General features: G+C 41.3%; 1 protein-coding gene across 2 annotated transcripts in view; it reads right to left on the bottom strand.

The window, feature by feature from the left end:
- Positions 1 to 2,669: 2,669 nt before the first annotated feature.
- The window catches only part of DIPK1A (divergent protein kinase domain 1A), a 40,484-nt gene continuing 19,723 nt past the window's right edge, over positions 2,670 to 23,430 (bottom strand). For both annotated transcript variants that reach the window (XM_084637099.1, XM_084637100.1), the window contains 4 exons: positions 13,208 to 13,342; positions 11,746 to 11,853; positions 9,600 to 9,776; positions 2,670 to 5,464 (listed from right to left, as the gene is read on the bottom strand). In XM_084637099.1, coding sequence (XP_084493225.1) covers positions 4,652 to 5,464; positions 9,600 to 9,776; positions 11,746 to 11,853; positions 13,208 to 13,342 — 1,233 coding nt within the window. In that variant the 3' untranslated portion in view covers positions 2,670 to 4,651. The remainder of the gene's footprint in view (positions 5,465 to 9,599; positions 9,777 to 11,745; positions 11,854 to 13,207; positions 13,343 to 23,430) is intronic.

Here is a 23,430-nt window from a genome sequence, read left to right as displayed (position 1 = left end):
TCCTCTTTGTTGCCCCAGCGAGGCTGTGGTCTGGTCCTTTAAGAACCTGCTGTACTCTTAGTGCTGTGAGACACTCTCCCAGGGCATGAAAGCCCTTCTCCTCCTCCTCTTGGGGCCACACCTGGCTGGGAGGAGGTGGTGGGACAGCTCCTTTAGCAACAGCTCTGCAATATCTGCCCAGTTCAGGGAGGCTCTGGAGTTGCAGTCTGAAGGGGCCAAAGCATCACACCTGCCCAGCAGTTGGTTTGGAAGTTGCTCCTGGCAGAGGGGGTTGGAAACCACTCGCCTGGAGGAGTTTGTTTGATGCACACAGAACCCTTGCAGAGACTCCTAGCTGGCACATCCCACCATCAGTTTTGTCCTTGGGCAAGTGTAATCTTGCTCAAGGACAAAAATGTAGTGTTCAGTGGATTTGGTAGCCCACTCAGTATCAAGAAAATGTAAAAGAATATTGGTGGCAATGCTAGCGTATGAGCTTTCTTGCAGAGTTCTTCCAGTTCATTAGCAACAAAGTGATACCATTATTGCTGTGCAATGAGAAGATGCATTGAATAATTTTTTTAAAAAAAATCTACATGAAAACTAGATAATTGAAACAGTGGGATACCTTGAGTTATGAATTATCCTACCAATGTTGATTTTAATCTCTAGTGTTCTTTGGAATATCCAGTTTCATTTGGAGCAATTGCTATTGAAGGAAAGATGAACACTAAATAAAACCAAAAACTAGTACTGCCAATCGCATTCTTACTACAGGCTAATTCCATGTTTTAAAACCTTGCTTACATTAATCTGTTGCCTTTTAACTTTTCATACTGTTAGTGGAATTAGGAAACTATTGAACAGGATTGTCTTCCAATTAAAATTAAGCAGTAATGAGCTCATTAAGGAAGAATCCAATTGTTAATTGAATTTACTGCAAAGGGGAAAAAAAAAGTTTTAGAGGCTCTGTTGGGTGTGGGGCGAGAAGTAATGGAACTGGTGTAGTCTGTTTTTAAACAAACTACTGAATTGACAAATTATGTAATCTAATCTGTTATTTCAAAACTTGCAAGGTTACCTGGAAATTCCTCTGTACACACATGTGAAGAACTGCTCTTGTACCTTGCTAAAGGAAAGGTACTAGTTAAATTACAGTTCTAATATTATGGCCACCTGCAGTGGGAAGGGGGTGTAAAATGTCATGATTTAAGTATTTGCACTGCTGTAGTTTTTGTAAACCCACTCAAAATAAGAACCTCCCTCTAACTCTACTATTGAAACAAAGTTTCATTACCACTAGGTGCCACCATTCCCTCCACTAGCAGTCTAGGGTTTTATAGTGAATGTGTATATCACACAAGAGAAGCTATAGCATCTCAGAACTATTCCCTGTAGGCGAAAAAAATATTAATGGTTTGCCCTGTAACTGCTCGTCTTAATGAGACTTTTGGGATAAATTTCCAATCTGATGCACAAGTCCTGTACTCTGCAGAAGCTCAACCTAAATTTGTCAGCAGCTTTAGTGATAATTAAATGTGACTATCACTAATATAGCACCTGGTATTAAGTTCATTTACATGGTCCCCATATTTTTGGTTTTAGTATCAGATTTTTGGGGTCTCAGGTAGTTTGATTAGAGCTAGCTACACTGATGCTACACTGGTTTACACAGAAGCTGGGTTTTGTTACACAATCATGAGAGTTGGAACTTTTTAAACAAAAGCTCTGGAGCATGATTCTACAACTGAGTAACACATTAGGGCCTGCTGGCAGGCAACTCAATTCCACTGGCTACCCCAACTAAGGGCAGGGGTTAAAAGCATCCAGCAATGCTTTCCATTCTCATTTGTTACCAGTTTACACTATTTCCAGTGAAAGACTAAGTGGGAAAAAGGTGCCCACGGTTGTTGACTAAACTAATCTGCCAGTAGTCTGTTTCAGACAGCATTTTTTTAAAATGAAAAGTGAATTTGTAATAGTACTTAAGCACATGCTAATTTTAGGCACATTAGTCCCACTGATTGCACTTGCTTAATTACCTTAAAGAGAGTCCATAACCTAATGCTTCAGATGCTTTTTGTAATATTTAGTTGGCACAATAGGAATTTATACTTGATCTTACAAATGATCAGTATAGATTACTACAGTGCTTGCATTTTCAAAACATTTGAGTTAAGAGCTCAAGTCCCTTGAAACACTTTAAATAATTCAATTGAATTAGTCATCCCTTGATTACATTAAGAATAAAACACCCATTAATTTGACTCTCTGCCAATGACAATGGACAAACAAGATATGATTTATGTATTCAATCTAAACGTTTCACTGGGGTTCAGTTACATGACTTGCTCCTTTTCTATAATTTAAATTAAGAATCAAATTGAAGCTGGACATCTGAAGTTATTTTAAGATAAGCTTTCCTTTTAAGAGTTTTTCAAACACCCAGTGTTAATTTATGAATAAATACTGCTGTAAAAGAGGGAAAGGATTCCTTTGATTTATTGTAAACAAAACTCTAAATGAAAGCTCCTGGTGCAGTAACGATCAAAATGTACAATAAATTGCATTGTCGACAAGTTTCCAGTTATCCAAAAAACATTTAAAATATCCACACTATTTTGTTCAATAGTTTCAATGCATAATAGCCATAATAGGATTCACATTCAGATTATCTGGTAAGAAAATGATATACTTAATGTTTGGTTTCTTTATTAGTTGTAGATATATTAACGCCTCCTCTTGGAAGGCAGATAGTCAATTTTAAGGAGACAGCAGAATGGTAGATACTGTGCAAGAGTCAAACAACTGAATATTTACAAAAAAGCAAAATTACACCTACAACAAGAGAATTAAATACTTCGGACAGCATACACGGAAGGACAATGGATGATTTTACCTTCTCTAAGTATGTTTGTTATATGCCTTCGTGAACAAGGATTTTGTTGAATCCAGATACTAATAATAATTTAAGAAGCGTGTTTAACACAAAAGACCTGCAAAGCAGTAAAAGAATTAACACACTTTAAATAACACTTTTTAAATAAAAGGTTTTTTCCTCATCTCCCTTGAACAAAAGTTAGAAGTGAATTAAGTGCGTACAAAGGGTTAGTAATGGATGAATACCAAGCAGTGTTCACAAGTGCTTTACACACACACAGACTTGCAAAGTCTCATTTGTGACTCGAGCCACTCCTGAGCAAAGTCAAGAACTGTGTGGAATGTGGACAAATGGGAGTTAAGATGAGATTTCAAGTTATTTCCCTCATGATCCAAGTCTAGTATTCACTCATTGCTTCAGAGGTGCAGAGAATAAACCTAGCACCCTGTAAAAATTTAAACAAGAACATGCTAAGGAGAATATTTCCAATAATAAACTAATTATTGATTTAATGCTTAGGGTAAAGATGGGCCCAAATAGAAACAAAAAACTCCATATATGAACACCTCCAAAGTTTAGGGAAATCCAGATCAGGCTCTAGATTCGATCCTGTGGCTTAGGCCTAGCTCTAATTTAGACATTTCTTAAAGTAAACCAGGAAAGAGTAAATGCAAGGCTGATCTTGCCACACAGCCTTAGCTACAAAATCAAACTTTTAGACTAGATCAGTGTTAGAAATGTAGTTTTAGATACTTAAGTCAAACTAAGGACTCTAAACCTTTACTATGAGGATCTCCATTATAAAAGCTACCACACTGCAGCTACCAAAACTATTCAAGTTCTTTAACTCCTGACCTTTTTAGAATCACCTAGTCCACAAAATCCCTGGCTTCAAAACTGGCTACTGCTTAACTTTCCTTATATCTTACTGACATTTCAAAACTCAGGCTTCGTAGCTTCTCTATTTCCCCATTGTGTAATGGTATATTGTTGCTCTAGTATATGCGACTTTTTAAATATATAATACATATTTTAAAATCTTAGCTTCCAACATGGCATGTTGTACCAGGATGTTTAATTAAGAACTTTCAGCTAATGTAGTAACATTCAATATATATGTAAGTATGAGGTAAAAAAGTGTATACAAACAAAATCTAACTAAAAATCTCTCATACTAAAATACCCCGTTTTCTGGAATAAATTTTAATTGTCACACTGAGTTTAGCAATTTAAAAATTTTCCATTGTGCAAATTCTGCCATGCTAAGTTATTAGTAAACTTCATCCTCAAAATGTTCACTTCATTCAAAAGAGTCTCTTGGACTCAAGCACATTATTTCTAATAGTGGTGGGTCTTTTGGCTAGCATTTGTAACACTACTTGGAAAAAAATAATTCTCAGTGGATATTTACAAATGAATGATGCTAGTCACAGCATTAAAAAAAAAAAGTTAAAATTAGTCAATATGGTAGCACAGTGAATATTGACAGCAGGAGACCCCAATTTAGGGTCTTCTGCCAAAGTGCAAGGAGAGGGCAAGCACATGGTTTTTTATTTCCATGATAGAGCATTCTAACCACAAGGCTCTTGTAACTTCTGCCAGACAATTCATTAAGTGGCACATTCTCTCTCTGAGAAGCACTGTAATACTCGTGTTTGCTGGAGTTAGAGTTAGGAAAGTTAATGAATTCTGAGCTAAGAAGAAATATTTTAAAAATGCCAAAGATGCTTTTGATAAAAAGTGGTAAATCTCCTATAGTGGCAACAATGTTTTCTTCTGTGGTTAAAGATACTAAGAATCATTTGTATGGGATATTTTCTTCCACAATAAAGTTTTTAAGTTGTTTAGTATTAAAGAATGTTCCATTTCCATCTGGTTTGCTGTGACTTTAAGGGCAATACAAGAATACAGTTGTTTCTCTAACTCTTCACGTATTTCTGATGGAGCACCGCAAAGCAGATAGTCTTTTAGTAACTGGCATACTTTTGCCAAGTTGGGCTGAATTATTTCTGTGGTACATTTCATTTTACTTTGGTCGCATAGAGTTCTACAGTCTGTACCATAAACACAGTCCAAGTCAGACTCACAGTGACGATCTTTAATTAATTCCTTCAAATTAATTTCTGGCACAATTTTTCTCATGTCCACCATTTTCAAGTCATATTTATCATTATAACCCAAGTTTTTGGCACTGGTATCACACATAAGAAAATTCCCATAAGGTCCATGAAAAATGTCTTCCACAAATTCTAAAAGCCCTATAGCAATTTTTGCCTTTCTAGGCCATGATGGAGTAAACCACTGGTCCATGCTTCTTCTGAAACTAGAGGGAATGAAAAGTTCTAAGATCCATGGAAGGCTTATTCCATAGAGAGAGGTATATTCAACTCTTTCCATCACATAGAGATCGCCACAAAACCCCATCAATTTTGGGGTGTGTTCTTTATCCTGGAGGATCACCATAAGTAGAAACTCATTTAGCTGCAGAAGAGCCCATGCCGACTTTGCTTCTGGTAAGGAAACTCGACCATCTTTGTTTCCATCAGCAACTGACAGGATGAGATTAACCAGTTCAGAAAGATTTCCCTGTTCACCCACCTTTCTCTAGAAAAAACAAATATATATATTTAATTCCTTATACTTTTTTTTTTCTAAAATCTATTAAACTGGTTATGTGTCCTGTGTTTTTATATTCGGCGAAATATTTTACCATTCTACTCAGCTGCATGTGGAACCTACAGCAGTGTCTATGGTCATGCTCTGGTTTTTCTGGTTTCACTACACGATACAAACACAGTGCTTTTTGGGACTATACTGAGTGGTCCTTTCATGTCTATGGTGCACTGAAAGTATGTGTTTTCTTCCTTTCCTAAGTCCTAAAACTTCGCACCTTGTCCTCAGTAAGAGTCTTTAATGAATTATGTTAGATATCTTGTAATTAGAGCTGTCGATTAATCACAGTTAATTCACTCAATTAACTAAAAAAAATTGCCATTAATTCCACTGTTAAACAATAGAATACCAATTGAAATTTATTAAATATTTTGGATGTTTTTCTACATTTTTAAACATATTGATTTCTATTACAACACAGAAAACAAAATGTAAGGTGCTTACTTTATATTATCTTTTATTACAAATATTTACATTGTAAAAATGATAAAAGAAATACTATCTTTCAATTCACCTCATACAAGTACTGTAGTGCAATCTCTGTATTGTGAAAGTGTAACTTACAAATGTGGATTTTTTTTGGTTACATAACTGGACTCAAAAACAAAACAATGTAAGCTCTAAAGTTTTACAAGTCCACTCAGTCCTACTTCTTGTTCAGCCAATTGCTAAGACAAATAAGTTTGTTTACATTTATGGGAGATACTGCTGATGGCTTCTTATTTACATCACCTGAAAGTGAAAACAGGTGTTTGCATGGCACATTTGTAGCCAGCATTTGCAAGATATTTATGTGCCTGTAGTGGGGTGGTTACCCGCTCCGGCCCTGACAAGGCTGAGGCCAGCCCTGGGAGGGCTGGGGCTGTGGGGAAAAGCCCAGGCTGATTAAGGGAGCAGCTGCAGCTGTGGCCAGCTCAATCAGGTCCAGCTGGCCCCTAGAAGAGGCTGTGAGCCAGGAGCCTAGTCAGTCTCCCTCTACCTGTAGAGGGAGAAGGGCCTGGCTACAAGGTGCCGAGCAGACACCCAGATTGGAGCAGGGCTGGGGAAGGGCCAGAAGAGCTGGGAGCTCTGGCCTGGAAAGCCTCAGGCTGCAGGCCTGACTACAGGCCGAATAGGTGTAGGGTTGCACAGGGGCAGCCCATGGGTAGGCAGAGGCAGCAGATCTAAACCCCCCTTGCCTATGATAAGTAGTGCTTACACTGCAGTCGGCCCCAGAGAACAGGGGTTAAGTGGGGACTAACAGTAGCCCAGACTGAGGCGAGGTGAGGTTAGAGGTTGGGGGTTCCCCTGGGTGGGGAGACCCAGAACCTGAGAGTGTGGGGGTACTGCCAGGGGGGCAGTACCCCAGAGAAAAGGGCACTGGGTCCTGGGAGGGACATGGGGGCCGGCGGGAAGGCGGATCACCGGCCTGCAGAGGGCGCTCTGACAGCTGGTGAGCTAATTCCCGACGACTACCAGCAGGAGGCACCACAGGCTGAGTCCGAACCTTTACAGTGCCAGATATGCTAAACATTCATATGTCCCGTCACGCTTCAGCCACCATTCCAGAGGACATGCTTCCATGCCGATGATGCTCATTTAAAAAAAAAAAAAAATGCACTAATTAAATTTGTGACTGAATTGCTTGGGGGAGAACTGTATGTCTCCTGTTCTGTTTTACCCATATTCTGCCATATATTTCATGTTATAGCAGTCTCTAATGATGACCCAGCACATGTTCATTTTAAGAACACTTTCACAGTAGATTTGACAAAACACAAAGAAGATACCAATGTGAGATTTCTAAGGAAATATACAGCACTAGACCCAAGGTTTAAAAATCTGAAGTGCCTTCCACCCCTCTCCAGATTTTGAAGTGTGCAGCATGCTTTCAGAGGTCTAAAAAAGAGCAACACTCCAATGCAGAAACTACCGAACCTAAACCACCCAAAAAAGAAAATCAATCTTCTGCTGGTGGCATCTGACTCAGATGATGAAAATGAACATGCATTGGTCGCTCCGCTTTGGAACATTATTGAGCAGAACCTGTCTTCAGCATGGACGCATGTCTTCTGGAATGGTGGTTGAAGCATGAAGGGACATATGAATCTTTAGCGCATCTGGCACGTAAATATCTTGCGATGCCGGCTACAACACTGCCATGCAAACGCCTGTTCTCACTTTCAGGTGACATTGTAAATAAGATGTGGGCAGCATTATCTCCTGCAAGTTGTAACCAAACTTTGTTGTCTGAGCAATTGGCTGAAGTAGGACTGAGTGGACTTGTAGATTCTAAAGTTTTTTTAGATTGTTTTATTTTTGAATACAGTAATTTTTTATACATAATTCTCCATTTGTAAGTTCTACTTTCATTATATAGAGATTGCTCTACAATACTTATATCAGGTGAATTTTAATATACCATTTCTTTTGGTTTTTACAGTGAAAATATTTGAAATCAAAAATAAATATAAAGTAAGCACTGTACACTTTGTATTCTGTGTTATAATTGAAATCACTATATTTGAAAATGTAGAGAACGTCCAAAGATATTTAAATAAATGGTATTCTATTACTGTTTAACAGTGCGATTAATCATGATTATTTTTTAATCGTTTGACAACCCTACTTGTAATACAAACATTTTGTGGTTCTTTTGCTACAAAAGTTTTGTGTTCAAACAACATTTCATAATAAACAGAGCTTGTTTTACTATGATTCAGCTGATTAAAGCTTGAGTCTTGCAATAGTGACAAGAGATTACAACAAGGAATACAGTAATTTCTAGCTAGTCATAAATATGTTTTTAATATCTTAGTACTACTCCTATACTAATAAATGTATTTTCATACTTAGTTCTGTCTTCTGTCACTTACTATAATAACTTTCATTTCACTGGTTTAACAAACCAGCACGACTGCTGCGCTTTTGAATAGGGAAGTCCTGTCTCTTCTGGAATCAGAACTGTGTTACACACATCTATGACCAGTATAGACAGGACATTTTTTCAAAGCCTTATCTACACAGAACATTTTCTGATATTGTCCTGCAATTACTCTAGCATCTTTACAGCTCCACCAATGTTAATTATAGGGGAAACCACTAGTGTAAACCCGTCACCAACATTCTTACCATCTTACCATCATGTTGCATAGACCTGCTCTGTGACACCTGTAGATCAGTTATCAGATTTTCTGTTTGGTTTTTAAACTCACACTGCCACAGTTGCTATTACTACTGGTGTTACATAATGATAGTTACTGATAGACATAATGACAGGTTTCAGAGAAGCAGCCATGTTAGTCTGTATTAGAGTAATGGAGGGAGAAGTTCAGAAAACCCTCAGTGTAAACATATCCTTATATCAATACTTCTATATTGGGAAAACTCAGCTGCAGACTACTTAATAGGATAGGAATAGTTTTTAGTATGGTGCAGAAAAAAAATGCAGAGGAAGAGATACCTATTTCTCTGGTCACAATTGTTAGCAAAACTGATGCTAGCAGAGTTCTAGAGGATTCAATCCCAGTATGAATAGGGCCTTCGGGACACCACTAGCATTATAAATACAACCATGTCATGGGACCAGGCTACAACACAGTTCCAAACAGTAGTTTAAGATTTTAAGGGCCAAAAACAGGCTGAAGCCTTAAACATGTAAAAGTTGCATGCTGGCTTCCATTCCAATAACTATCATGCCACCCCAACCCCTCTATTTTTGTTTTTCTTTTAAATTACTCATGATTGTCTCTAACATGTAACTCTGGGTCAGAAATTTTTCATGCTCATATGATCTACTCACCAGCAACCACTGTAGCCTATAACATAACTGAGTTTTTCCACAATCACAGTAGGTTCTTAAAGTGAACAAATATGAAAATTGTTCTCAAGGCTAAAATAAAAGGTCATCCCTAACCTAACTGGAATTGTAGCTTAGTAGGTTTTGACTTTACATTTAATTTGTGTACTCTTCCTGCTGAAAACAAACAAACAGACAAAAGAGAATCAGGCAAAAAATAAAATAAATAAATAAATGTGGTGAGAATCAGCATTTATGCTCATTTTCTCTTCTTTGACATATACTTACTTTTAAAAGACCATATACCATTTCTTTGAATTTCTGAACAGTAGTTCCTCTAGTTGGTTTATCAAATAGAACTATTTCTTTTCTTGGTTCTGGTTCAGTTCCAAGATCAAGATGAATAATTTCTTCCATCTGGCATTTTATAACACCTTGTAGATTACCCCAGATTCCTAAATATCTCTATGAAGGAAAAAGACAATGAGATAGTTGCATAAAATTTTCTTCAAAAGCTCTCCTGTCTTCTACTGTCCTGAGTCAGAATGCTGGGTTTGCTCATTGAAACTGCAAGGAACCAGCATTCAGACTGGTAGTGGCAACTCCCTGTACACTGTGCCACTTTAAAACATATTTAAGAGAGACCACTGCATCCAAATACGATTTTAAAGAACAACAGGCCCATGCTCCATGAAAAGTGTGCTTTATACAATGGCATCAGCACCTTCTCCATTAAAGCTGATAAGAGGCATTTATTTTGGTTTGGTGGGGCAAGATGAGAGAGAGGAAGCACACTGTACCGGAACACAGGCACACTGTCAAAACCTTTAATGGATCTGGAGTGTTGGCACTTTTGGAAGTGACCGTGTAATGAACATAAGAATGGCCCTACTGGGTCGGACCAAAGGTCCATCTAGCCCAGTATCCTGTCTTCCGACAGTGGCCAGTGCCAGGTGCCCCAGAGGGAATGAACAAAACAGGTAATCAAGTGATCCATCCCCTGTCACTCATCCCCAGCTTCTGGCAAACAGAGGTTAGGGACACCATTCCTGCCCAATAGCCATTGATGGACCTATCCTCCATGAATTTATCTAGTTCTTTTTTGAACCTTGTTATGGTCTTGGCCTTCACAACCTCCTCTGGCAAGGAGTTCCACAGGTTGACTGTGCATTCTGTGAAGAAGTACTTCCTTTTATTTGTTTTAAACCTGCTGCCTATTAATTTCATTTGGTGACCCCTAGTTCTTGTGTTATGAGACGTGGTAAACAAAACACTTCCCTATCTACTTTCTCTACACCAGTCATGATTTTATAGACCTCAATCATATCTCCCCTTAGCCATCTCTTTTCCAAGCTGAAAAGTCCCAGTCTTATTAATCTCTCCTCATACAGAGGCCATTCCATACCCCTAATCATTTTTGTTGCCCTTTTCTGAATCTTTTCCAATTCCAATATATCTTTTTTGAGATGGGGCGACCACATCTGCACACAGTATTCAAGATGTGGGCATACCACAGATTTATATAGAGGCAACATGATATTTTCTGTCCTATTATCTATCCCTTTCTTAATTATTTCCAGCATTCTGTTCACTTTTTTTTACTGCCGCTACATATTGAGTGGATATTTTCAGAGAACTATCCACAAGGTCTCCAAGATCTCTTTTTTGAGTGGTAACAGCTAATTTAGACCCTATCATTTGATATGTATAGTTGGGACTATGAAATAGGATAGTTGGGATTATGAAATGGGATTTCATAGCTGCTCTAGTGCAGGGTCCATATCAAGTATAGGTTTACTGTACATTTAAAGTTTCAGCATTTTAAAAGTGGCATTTGTAAAATTAGAGAAGTAGAGAGTTACACAGTATTACTTAAAGCATGCATATACATCTGCATAATATGATATGCCGAATCATCAAATACACTAAGAAATACCAAATCTATACATTTATTGGACTGTAGTATTTATCTAAATCACTGTCCTCATTTCCCCCACTACCCAATTTATCACAGATTTGCTGAACCGAGCATATTGGATTTAAAATGCCTAGAGTTAAAAATGATTGAGTGGCGAACATCCTATTTCATGGAAACAGAAATGTGAATTAAATACAAAATTCAGACAAGTATCATCCTTGTAAAATAGAATCAAACATTATTCTGAATTGTTGTCTGCTGTTTCTAAGATAGTGTTCTATACTGGTTGACAGCTCAGATTTCTCACTTTTAGAATGGGATTATAAGTGCTGTGCCAACAAGATCCCTTGTTTAAAATTCTCATCCCTTGAATATCTCAGTGAGCAAAACTTAAATAAGTAAAATTTAACTGTAACTCATTTTACATAAGACCTGTTTAATATTCTACAAAAAACAACCCCCAAACCTGATTTAGATAAAGAATCATATGATTAGCTCATATAAATAAAGTCATACCTGGTTATTGGGTTTCGTTGACAAACATTTTCCAAAATACAGAGTTTCTTTAGCGCAAAGACTACTACAGACTGATCCATCAATAACTCCAGTCTTATATTTATCACACTGAAAGATAAGAAAGGGGAAAATAGTTTCTAGAAAGAACTGAAGAACAGAAAGAGGAAACAATACACCTGTTGGCTTTTCCAATATCTATGCTTTTGTCCAGTAAAATGAGAAAAAAGCTGTACAAACTCTGAAATGTGTCTGGGGTACAAAAAAAATATTCAGATACACCCCAATTCTGCAAGTTGCTCTGCAGAGGTGAACCCCCTGCATCTGCACAGAGACCCTATATAGAATAGAATACAACAGAATGTTGAAGCTAATGGGGCTCTGCGCAGGCCCAGGGGTCTACCTGCATGGAGCAGTTTGCAAGATCAGGGCCTTATTGGGTAAATTATTTGAACTGGGAGACAGATGGAGAGCTTTTACTCTCAATCAGAAGAGACCTATCGAAAACATGAAACAAACAAACAAAACTACATGCTATATGGTGCAAAAGATGCCTATTCGGGGGGTTGGGGGGGGAGGAGGCGGAGAATGTAAGAAGTACAATGACTGCTAACTTGTTAAGTCATCTGCTAACATGCATCTCTACTTTTACATAGGGGTCTGCTAATGAGTATCTCTACTGTCACATGGAATCCTCAGATTTCACCATTCTGAAAGAATAGAAAACGGAACAGCCTGCCATTGAGTTCGTAGTATTATTTCTTTTAATCTATACATTCTTTCAGTAAAAAAAAAGGATGTCTATGCTTCGCTGTAGGTACTGACACATTTTAAAAATACAAGTATAAGATTAGATTATTCTAGCAACTTTCCTTTGACCAATAATTAAAGGTATAATAGCCCAGCAACCAAAAACATATTTAAGATCTTTACAATCTTTCACCAAAGTCCTTCCGATCCCTCGCAGCCAGGGAAAACAACATGCCCTAAAAAGCCAATAAATTAAAATTATTTTGGACTGTGCAGGAGAAAGTTTCAAATCTACAGGGCCCCATGTGGAGAACACACTGCCAGCTGCTCCTCTCTTATAAGAGTGAGATTCCACCTGAGTGTCTTGTGGGTACTCTAGTAGCATGCATCATTTTTAACTCATCAGAAGGAGTTAAACAAAGGCAGGGGGAATCACTAACTTAAAATTAGTATGTCAATTATGATTGAGCCTCCCACAACAAAACTGTCACAAAGTGAATTTGATCACATGGCGGTTTACAACTGAGCCATTTAATCAATGAGAAAATAAAGTACAAAAATAACTGGTTTTAGCTGTAGGTAACTGAAATTAGGATTATTGTATTTGCATAATGTAATAGTAAATATTACTTTTGATGGTAACTACTGAATAATTCAAAAGTAGATTCATGGATGATAAAAAAGCTTAACAAACAAGACATACAAATATACTTACTATTATTTTCTTACAGTCATGACCTCTGCATAGCTCTGTGTAAGTGGAGTACTGAACATATATAATCCAACTGCCAATAAATACTGCTAACCAAGAGATAAAGAGATACTTCATTCGCATATATGAGAAGCGAACCTGAAGATATAAAAGAAAAACAAAGGTAATTAATTCAGGAATAGACTGAACTGCTTCCATTGTCCTAACATGATCTGCCATTCAGTCTTTACAAAAACTCTATTTAAAATCCAGTCATCTTTTTTATTAATGTGTTGTCATTTTTTAGAACACTAAGTTCCAGCATCAGACAGAACCGGGGTTGGATACCAACTATAGGGGAAAAAGAAGGACTCTGATAATAGAAACTGGAAAAGTGAGACCAAAAGGGAGGGTTGGTAAAAGTTTACCAAATAGTAAAAAATTTGAAACTGCCAAATTTCTACTATTTCTACCTATGCCAGTCCACCTGGAAGAAGCATTTATTGTCAGTCACTTAGAAGTGCTACTTCTGGAAAATCAGTTCCAACAGAGCAGAAACTAATGAAAGATACAACCTAATCCAGATTAAAAATAAATATGAAATCATCAGTATATGCGGGTCGGGGTGTGTATAGAAGGAAGTAATTCCCATATGTTTGAACACTTTCCATTATGTGGCTAAACAGTTGCATTCAAAGGAAGGTGATGGAAAGTTCCATGTACTATTCTGATCTCCAACAGTCTTCTACATTGTCATATTTTCATTTCCTGTCTACTTCCACCTCATCAACTACATGTTATCCCTTTGGACAAAGGAAGGTTGTTTGGATTTTTAATGTTTGAGGGTGGGTTGCTCCTGTCTGGCTTAAAAAAAAACAAGCAGGGAGATGCTGATCTGGCCATTTGGCCATTTAGTTTTTTCTTCCTGACAATCTGAAGTGCTCATGATCTGATTTTGCTCTCAGGAACAACAGAAAGTGTAGGAGAGAACAGAACAGCAAAGACCAGTCTTGGCAACATAAAGAGTGAGGATTCAGATTACGTAAATGTTAAAATGCCTGTTCATTCTTCTTCAGCCACATGAAATCTGTGCTTTGTATAGCAAAACAGTGAGACTTGGCAGGCATGCAAGGAAAGGAGAGATGGGAAAGCAAAAGCATGGATATGAGAGGTAGTAAAGTACATAAAAGATTTTGTTTCTGAAGGTTCTTGTTCTTAAATCACAACCAGAGGCCTTTAAAGGTCCACTTACACCAAATATGAATACCAGTTTCAGCTGGAGATAGCAATTCCAGGAGAGAGCGCTCTGTAATACTGGATTGCTGTAAATGATAGCGTCTTTAAATTAAACCACTCAAAGAGAATATACAAAATTGTTTAAGCATCTTAGCATAAATACTTCACTCTAAAAAGTGATCTTACAAAGGAGAATAAAGAGAGAATTTGCTGGAAGTAGATTATCTTTTTTTAAAAAAATAAACATTAAAAAAAACCGCAACCCTCTGCTTTTAGTACTGATCTTACTTTAAAGATCATTTGCTTTCATAATTATGTTCCAACACTTTTCCTTGAAGGAAAATAAAAATTGCCATGACATATTAGTTTTGTTTTCCAGATATCTTCTAATTAGTGCTCTATTTAGTTTTATTTCAACTTGCTAGACACTTGGAAACAAGTATAAAAAGGAAGATTCTTTCACCAAGAACCTCCTATTCTAAATAGAGCATATATAGACAACGGATGGGATGCAACCCAAAGCAATATGAATGAGTGGTGGAGTAGCATGTGTCTTATTTGTTTTATAGTTTTGGTTTAGGGTGGGCTTTTTGGTTGTGTATTTTTCTTGTGTCTATTTATTATCATTTCTCAGTTCACACCTCTTGAGGTTATTGTTTCAGGCTGTCTGAATATGCAGGCAGTCATCAGTTGCACTCAAGTCACATTTATAAGCTTCTCTTCAACTGTAAGATATAGAAACAGGGTGCATAAAAATCAATGATTTTTTTAATAATTTTTTTAAAATTTAAAATGGATTTTTAATTTAAATTCACTACTTTTCTTTTAATATGAACCCATTTAAAATTAAATTAGAAATTATAACAACCTAAGTTAAGGCCTAAACTTATTATAATCTATTAAAATAATTTAAATTAAAGTAGTACACGTTTGCTACTGAGGTATTAGAGAAAGCCAAACTACTGAACTGGTAGAAGTCAGTGGCTACGCACATGCAACAAGAGTTTGCAGCAGTGCTAAACCAGCTTTTAACCCAAGGAGCCTCTTCCTCAAAGGCAGACAAAATATTGTCATTTCAATTTATTCAGCGCTGTTCAGTTCAATGACTAGTTCATTCAAAAACCAGTGGGAGTAGAAAAAAGAGGAAAGCTTTATTTCCTTTTCTAATCTATGAAAAATTAAAGATGATCTTATCACAACTCTAGAAATTGGGACCCTGGGCAAAGGCCAGTAGTGCCTTATTCTGGCTCTGGTGTGATGGGAACTTGAAGAGGAACTAAACATGGTCAGAATAGTGACCAAGGTAGGAGATATTCTGTGGCAGCATTTAGACCAGAAAAACTATTTTTCTCTGTTCCTACATTCATTTATGCCTCTGCAAAGGTAAGTGTTACCAGGTACTTTTCTGTGGTGGCTGCTATTTTCCCCTCCAAATCTAAGATTTTAATTTTTAACACACACTTAAGTCTCTAACCCTTACGGTTGTGAAGAAAACCTTCAGAACGTGAACATAGTGTAAACCAATGAAGTGAAGTCTGCCTGAGTCCACAAACTCAGTACATACTGAGTACATACTGTTCCTTTTCATCTCAATTGCGTGTTAGCTCTGAAGACCAATGAGAACAATTTAAATATCAATGTAGTTAACAGTTTTGCCACTGAACAAAGTCCATAGGTAGGGTGACCAGACATCCTGTGTTTTAGAGGAACAGTCCCATATTTAAGCCCTTCTACAGGAGTCCTGACTTTTTCTTAAAAATGGGCAAATTGTCCCATATTTTGTTTCCCTCCCTCTCATCAATACTGGCAGGTCCTGCTTCTGGCTAGATCCCTGCTCACCAGCTCCTTGCCCACCAGTGGTGAATGGAGGGCCCAATGGTCGAGGACAGGAGTGCAAGGCTGGTGGCAGGGCAAAGGTGTAGCGTGCAGGGCCAGCTGCTTCCCCTGCTTGTCCAACAGTGCAGCCCCTGCTCCCTGCCAGCTCTCAGCCAGCAGGGCCTTGCTCCCTGTCCTGTTTCCAGCCAGCATTGGCTGTATGCTGTGGCAGCCAGTGAGTGTGGGCAGGCACTAGGCAGTGGCTGGTTACGTGTCATTTCTACTGTCCACCATTTATGTGCTCCCCCCTCACTGTCCACTCCCTGCTTTGCCCCTTCTCACTCACTCTCTCTGTCCCCTCCCTCCCCCCACTGCTCCTCCATATCCCTCCGGCCAGGTCACATCCTGCTCCCAGTGCTGCGTGGAGAACCAGCCCCTGGTCAGAGTGCTCAGTTTACTGGCAAGCTCCTTCCTTCCATCACTGCCTCTGCCTGGGCCACTGGCCCAGGCAAGCCCAAGACCCTCTGGCCCAGGGAGCTGACTAGGAGGAGTCAAAGCCCCGCACAGCGCTGGCACAAGGTAGCCTCTCTGCCCCTCAGCTAAGCTCTGGAGTGGCGGGGGGCGGGGAAAGGGGGTAGAGAAGTGATTTCCAGTCTGTTCACGCCCTGACCCTGCAGGCTCCACAGCAGCCCCCAAGACAGGGGTTTAGCACCCTCTTCACCTGCCCCCTCCCGCCCTGGGTCCTACCCCCCAGGTACCATGGGGCTTCTCGGTCCCCTAGGCACCCTCTGCTGCTGAGCCACCTCTCTGGCCGGGTTTGCTGAAGTCCCTGCAGTCAGGTTCCCTGGTGCATAGTGCAGCCTTAGGGCTTAATCCCTTCCTGCCTGCACTGTAGCTAGGGGAGGGTGAGGAGGGGCAGACAGACAGGAGGTGGCAGCCGAGAGGAGGTGTTAGCTGCCTTTTGACACTGTGCGGGCAGGACGGGATGGGAGCTGCTTCCAGCTACAGGGGGGTGGGGGAAAAGAGAAAAGCTCTGCAAAGACATGGGCCTGGTCATCCCTTCCCCTCTCCTGCGGCTAGAAGCAGCTCCTGTCCCTTCCCAGCAGGGCCCAGACAGGCATGGAGGGCAGAGAGCGCTGGGCAGGGAGGAGACAGTAGGTCAGTCCTGTACACCTCTCTCACACAGCGCTCTCTCTCTCTCTCTGGGAGTGCGTGTGTGCGCGTGCGCTCTCCCGCTGTGAGCCCTAAAGCCTTAAAGATAAGAAGGTAAATAAAAAGAATTCAACGATGCCATATTTCTTTTCAACAGGGATGTCAATTTGAACATTTGTACTGCATAGTTCTGATTGATTGCGGTTGAACTCTCTTGAATACGAGTAATTTTACCAGGTGTCCTATATTCAGCAGAGGGAAATATGGTCACCCTATCCATAAGAAGGAATAATACCAAACATTATGAAGATGTTGTGGGTTAGATTAAATCTCATTGACACTGATAGGTATGAACACACCTTTCATTTAAAATAGCTATGAGAGACAATTAAGGAGACCCACCTACAACAAGGCATAACGAGTATGTCCAGAATTCAGACTATTAGGTGGAGGAGCTTTGCTGAGTATTGTTTGGGTAAAAGAGAGTATGTATATGCTCCAGAGAAACATAAGAGAAGCAAGAGACTGGAGCCTTGTCTACACTTGCAAGTTAGGGCACATTAAATCATCCCCAGGTGGCCTAACTCCTGAGGCGTCCACACTGGCAAGGCACTCGGAGCGCCTGGACTCGGTAGCTGGAGCACCCCTGGAAATCCACCTCCATGAGAAATACAGATCTTTCTGCTCCTAGGCTGAAGCCCTGGGGTGTCAGGGTGGATGGCGTGTTGCATTACTGTGCTATGACTGGCCTCCAGCAACGTCCCATAATCCCTTGAAGTCAAGTGGCCACTCTTGTCATGGTTTTGAACTCGGCTGCAGGCATGCAGCTATCCCCTTTCAAAGCTCCATTTCTGACATCCGGCATGCCTATCTGTTCCAGGACACAAAGCAAACCATTACTGTAGAATCTCTCTCTCTGCCTCTACATCAGAGCAGAGAGGCCGGCTAGGGGTGGGGCTGATGTCAGGGTTTCCTCCTGCCGCTGTCTGAACTTACAAGACTGCATGTTGACACACGCAGGGCCATCCCTAGGCATACGCAGAATATGCGGCTACGTGGGGCGCCATGACATTTGGGGCACCAAACTGCCCCAAATTTCATGGTGCCCTAGGCAGCTGTGTGCCGCATATGCGGCAGCACCAGCTCCGGCAGCCAGCCCTATCCCCCAGCCTGCCCCGCTGCAGGCTGCGCCCACTGCAAGGGGCGGAGCCATTCCTAGGGGAGTGTGGGGCCCGGGACAACTCCCTCCGCCTTGACTCTTAGTCTTTCCCCATGCTCCACCCCCACCCCACCCCCATTGCACCTCTTTCCCCAGTGACCCCGCACTCACCGGCAGCGATGGGAAGCGGAGCAACCCGTTCCCAGCCCACCCCACTCCACCAGCTCCGAGCCGCATTGCTCCACTTCCCGCTGCCAGTGAGTGCGAGGGCGGTCCTTCCCCCTCCCGCAAGCGACCTTGCTGGGGCCAGGGAAGCAGAGCAGGTTGGGGCTGGGTCGCTCCACTTCCCACTGCCGGTGAGTGGGGGGGGAAGGGCAGACCCCTTTCCCCAAGTCCCCTCCCCCGAGCGACACAGCTGGGGCAGGGGAGCGGAGCAGGCTAGGGCTGGGTCCTTCTGCTTCCTGCTGCTGGCGCCAGGCGCCCAGCTATTCCCCTGAGCCGCTCTGGGCCTGTGGGGTCCCCCCAAAACAGCCCCCAACAGCTCCTGCCTCCCCAGCCCTGCAGGCCTTGATTGCAGCCCAGGGGAGCAGTGGGGAGCAGCTGCTCAGGCTGCGTAGTGCACCATAGTTGGTGAGGACGGTCCTGGACACACTCTCCGCCCCCCAAAACACACTGTTTCACCCCCCACATACACACAACACCCTCCCTGTCACACTCCATGCCCCCCAGTTGAAAAGCAGCTGGCAATCTAGTAGGATAACCTGGAACAATGGGATTGGGAAACCTGCATCGTGATGCTGTGCCTGCTCCATGAGGCATTGCAAACCCTTCCCAAAGCACCCTGCAGCCACTTGCACGCTGGGATAGCTACCACGGTGCACTGCTCTCTGTGGCGTTGCAATAGTGGCGAGTGTGGACATGCTCCATAGCCACAAGGAGCACAGTGTGAATCCACAGCAGCGCTTTCCCTGCTGCTGTCTGAGGGTTAGTTTAACTCTCAGAGCTCTACATCTGCAAGTGTAGATGTAGTCTGGGGGAGAGAGAAAGAAACAGGCTGGACAAGCATGGAGTACAGCTCTGGAAGGAGCATGAGAGGGAGTTTTTGGGTCTGCAGCTTGCTAAAGAGCCTTGGTGATCTAAACAAAGAAAATATCTTCTTTTGTTTTTTTGGTTCCTCCTGTATTCAGAGAAACAGGACTTTGTTTATTTACAAGGAATTTACAAGACTACATTGAAGAAAACAAAAAAACAAACAGACAAAAACAGATTCCACTGTCACTCTCTACTCCCAACTGCAATACACATAAGGGACAACAGGCATAATTATATATACAACCCACGGTCATCTTATTGTGATGTCAAAATGGTTTCCATTACAAAATTTGGTTGGGGGGAGGGAGGTAAATATAATTTCCCTATTATGGAGTAGTACTGTCTCAAGGTAGGCAGAATTGTCCTTAATTCATAGCTGGGATTCAAGACTTCCAAAGAAAGCCCCGCATGCTGCAAGAACTGATAGGGGCTCTTTAGAAGACTTATTTTCAGGTACTGAACCAATACCCCGGTAGTGTTAAAGAACACAGTGTGCTAAAGAAGGTTCAGTTTTTCAGATGAAAGAATTGGGGTCCCAACAGCTTGCAGTCATTAAAGATCCCACAAAACACAAATCATGGGTTGTTATCCAAAGTGCTCTACCCAAATTCTAGTTTGCAGACAGTTACATTCTGCTGACTTAGTTCTCCCTGAAGTTTCAATCTGATGCAATCTTCTTCACTTTGTATCCTACTATTACATAAGAGCCAAGAACATATGTTTGCTGCTTTTGTTCATAGCCATGACATTTTGCCACTGAAGCTGTGCGATCAGCTAAGCAACCCTGGATACGCCACAATAGTGACATTCTGCAAGTGCCCAAATCATGGTCCCCATTTCCCTTTTTCAGAATTACAGCTCCAGAGAAGCAGCTCAATAATTATGTCTAAGATTTCATCTGAAGTTGCTTATTTGGTCAGGCTAGACAAAGCCCTGGCTGGGTTGATTTAGTTGGGGATTGGTCCTGCTTTGAGCAGGGGGTTGGACTAGATGACCTCCTTCTAACCCTGATATTCTATGATTTGGCTCCAATAGATGTATTTTTCCCCTCTAATACATATAGTTTTCTAGAAAACTCAATAGTATCGAAGAAACAGTTCTAAACAGACAGGAACACAGTGATTTACACACACACACACACACACACACTTTCAAAATGTAGGTACTACATTCCTTAACAATGCAATACATTTCAGCCTCTACCCACGAAGGGGCCACTCTTGCAAGACTTCACCTACAGTTCCCCCCCCACCTCCCTCCATAGTAACTTGCCCCAGGCTTCAGTGTATGCATCCTCTCAGGTACTTCCATACACTCCATAAAGTTCTAAAGATTGTTAGGGAACATATTTTGACACCCATGTACATTTGTCAGTAGTCGGGTCCCAAAAAGAAGTAGGAATGCAAGACATAGTGCAGAAACCCTTCTCGTAATGTAACCTCTCCTGTCATTTGGGTAAGCGTCAGTCCTTAGTTTTGCATACTGCTAATATTACTTTTCCGTGAAAGCAACTGTTGTAGCAACCACATGGATTTTTGGCAGAATTAATAGAAAAGCAGGTGATTGCATGATTGTGAATGGAGAGGGAAGGTGTCCCACAAGATACTGGATAAAATTGTCAAAAGAACCTAAATGACTCAGGCCATGTCTTCACTACAAACTTCAAGTTGATTCAACTTATTTAAGCATAAAGCCACGGCAATAAGTATATCGCTTGTGCATACTTGGCTGCTTGCATCAGTGTTGCATGTACTCACCAGGAGTGCTTGTTTTAATGCACAGTATGGTGACTCTGCAGATAGGTATCCCAGTGTGGTATTTGCTACTGGCAGGATTGCTGCCTTTTGGGAAATTTTCAAAATGCATTGTGGAGTAAAAAAAAGTCACACACAGGTGACAGGGAGCAAAGGGGTCAAGTTCATAACATGTAACTTTCTCCCTCCCATAATGCTATTCATATCCCATAATTTTCATGCCTTTAAAAAAATAAATAAATAAAAATCCACAAACCCAGGTGGGCACAACCCCTTTCACAACCTACAGTCTCTTACAGAGTTCTGCAGTACTCTCACAACTGTTGCAAACACCGGACAAACAATCCTCCAATATCTGCAGAGCTGCAGGATAGATTGCTGAGGGACACAGTGAAAAAACAATTTGAGGTAGCTGGTAGCATTCACAGAGCAGTTGCAGACAGTCAAGGAACACTCCTGAGCTTGAGAAATGAGCACTGAGTGGTGGTATTGGACAGTAATTCAATCGACGAGCAGTGGCTGCTTTGAAACGAGCAGCAGCAGCTGCAGAATTTCTCGATGCAAATGGACACATTCCTGGATCTGCATGCTGACCTAGCCCCAGCTCACCAGCACAGAGACACCATAATGAAAGCTACATTGATAGCAAAGAAGTGAGTGACGATCACACCATGGAAGCTTGCCACACTGCATTGCTACCAGTCAGTGGAAATCATTTTGAGGTTGGAAAATTTAGTGAGGGCCATTGTCACGCAAGTGTGCAGGGCCACTAATAATCTCCTGCTACACAGGGACTGTGAATCTTGGCAATGTGCAGGACATAGTGAATGGATTTGCAGAAAGAGGATTCCTGAACTGTGGTAAAGCTATAGATTGCACACACATCCCTATTTTGGCACCAGCCAGCTTGCCACAGAGTATATCAATAGAAAGAGCTACTTTCTATGGTTATGCAAGTGTTGATGGATTACCAGGGATGCTTCACTGACATCAGTGTGGGCTAGTCAGATAAGGTGCACTGCTCACATCTTTAAGAACACAAGATTGGTCACACAGCTGCAAGCAGAGACATTCTTCCCAACCAGCAGATTACCACTGGTGATGTTGGAATGCCACTAATGATCTTGGGGAACCTTGCCTACCCCTTGTTCCCTGTGTATGAAGCCATACACTAGCCACCTTTGCGTGATGCTGTTAAGATTCAACTGCTGGCTCAGCAGGCACAGAATGACAGTTGAATATGCTTTTGGTAGATGGCATGGATGTTAGCATTGTTTGCTCACAGGTCCGGATTCAGCGGGAAAAAATATTCCAAAGGTTATAGCTGCCTGCTCGTCCTTTAGAATATCTGTGAGGCAAAGGAGAAGTTGCCACCAGGATGGAGGATAGAGGTGTAGCAGCTGACTTTGACTTGTAGGAGCAAAGCAATGAAAAGTGTATACCTTTGTCCTGCTAATTTGGGGTTGGGCCTGGTTCTATCTTTACATTTAAACACTGTAAGGAAAAATGCATTCACACACTCACTCAAGGCTCTTTCCCCTTCACTGGGCTCTGCGCTCAGCTGGTGGGACTCACTAGATTGTGGTGGAGTCTCAAAAACAGGTCCTGGCTGGTGGCATAGCTGGACCTCCATGCTGTGTCCCCCCCCACACCCCTCCTTCTTGCTGTTCACAGCGGGGTTCTGTGTCTCAAGCTCCTCAGAGGTATCTAGAGTGGTCTGACGAGTGCTAATGGAGTATCCGCCAAGTATGGCATGCAGCTTGGTGAAAAAAGTAAGTCTGCAGCTTAGCACCAGACTGATTGTTGGCCTCCCTGGCCTTATTGTATGCATGCTGAAGTTCCTTCGCTTTTACATGGCACTGCTGCTGATCCCTATCGTATCCCTTTGCCTGCATTCTCTGTGCAATCTTTTCATAGATGTCCACATTTCCATGGCTAATCCATAGCTGTGCCCACACAGTCTCTTCTCGCCACAGGCCCAGGAGATCCAGTGCCTCCAATCTACTCCACACAGAAGCACATCTAGTGCATGGAGCTAA

Source organism: Lepidochelys olivacea (genome assembly GCF_965140295.1).
Source record: "Lepidochelys olivacea isolate rLepOli2 genome assembly, chromosome: 8".
In the NCBI taxonomy this organism is placed as follows: domain Eukaryota; kingdom Metazoa; phylum Chordata; order Testudines; family Cheloniidae; genus Lepidochelys; species Lepidochelys olivacea.
The sequence above is the reverse complement of the archived record's forward strand: the minus strand, read 5'-3'. Positions and strand labels throughout refer to the sequence as shown.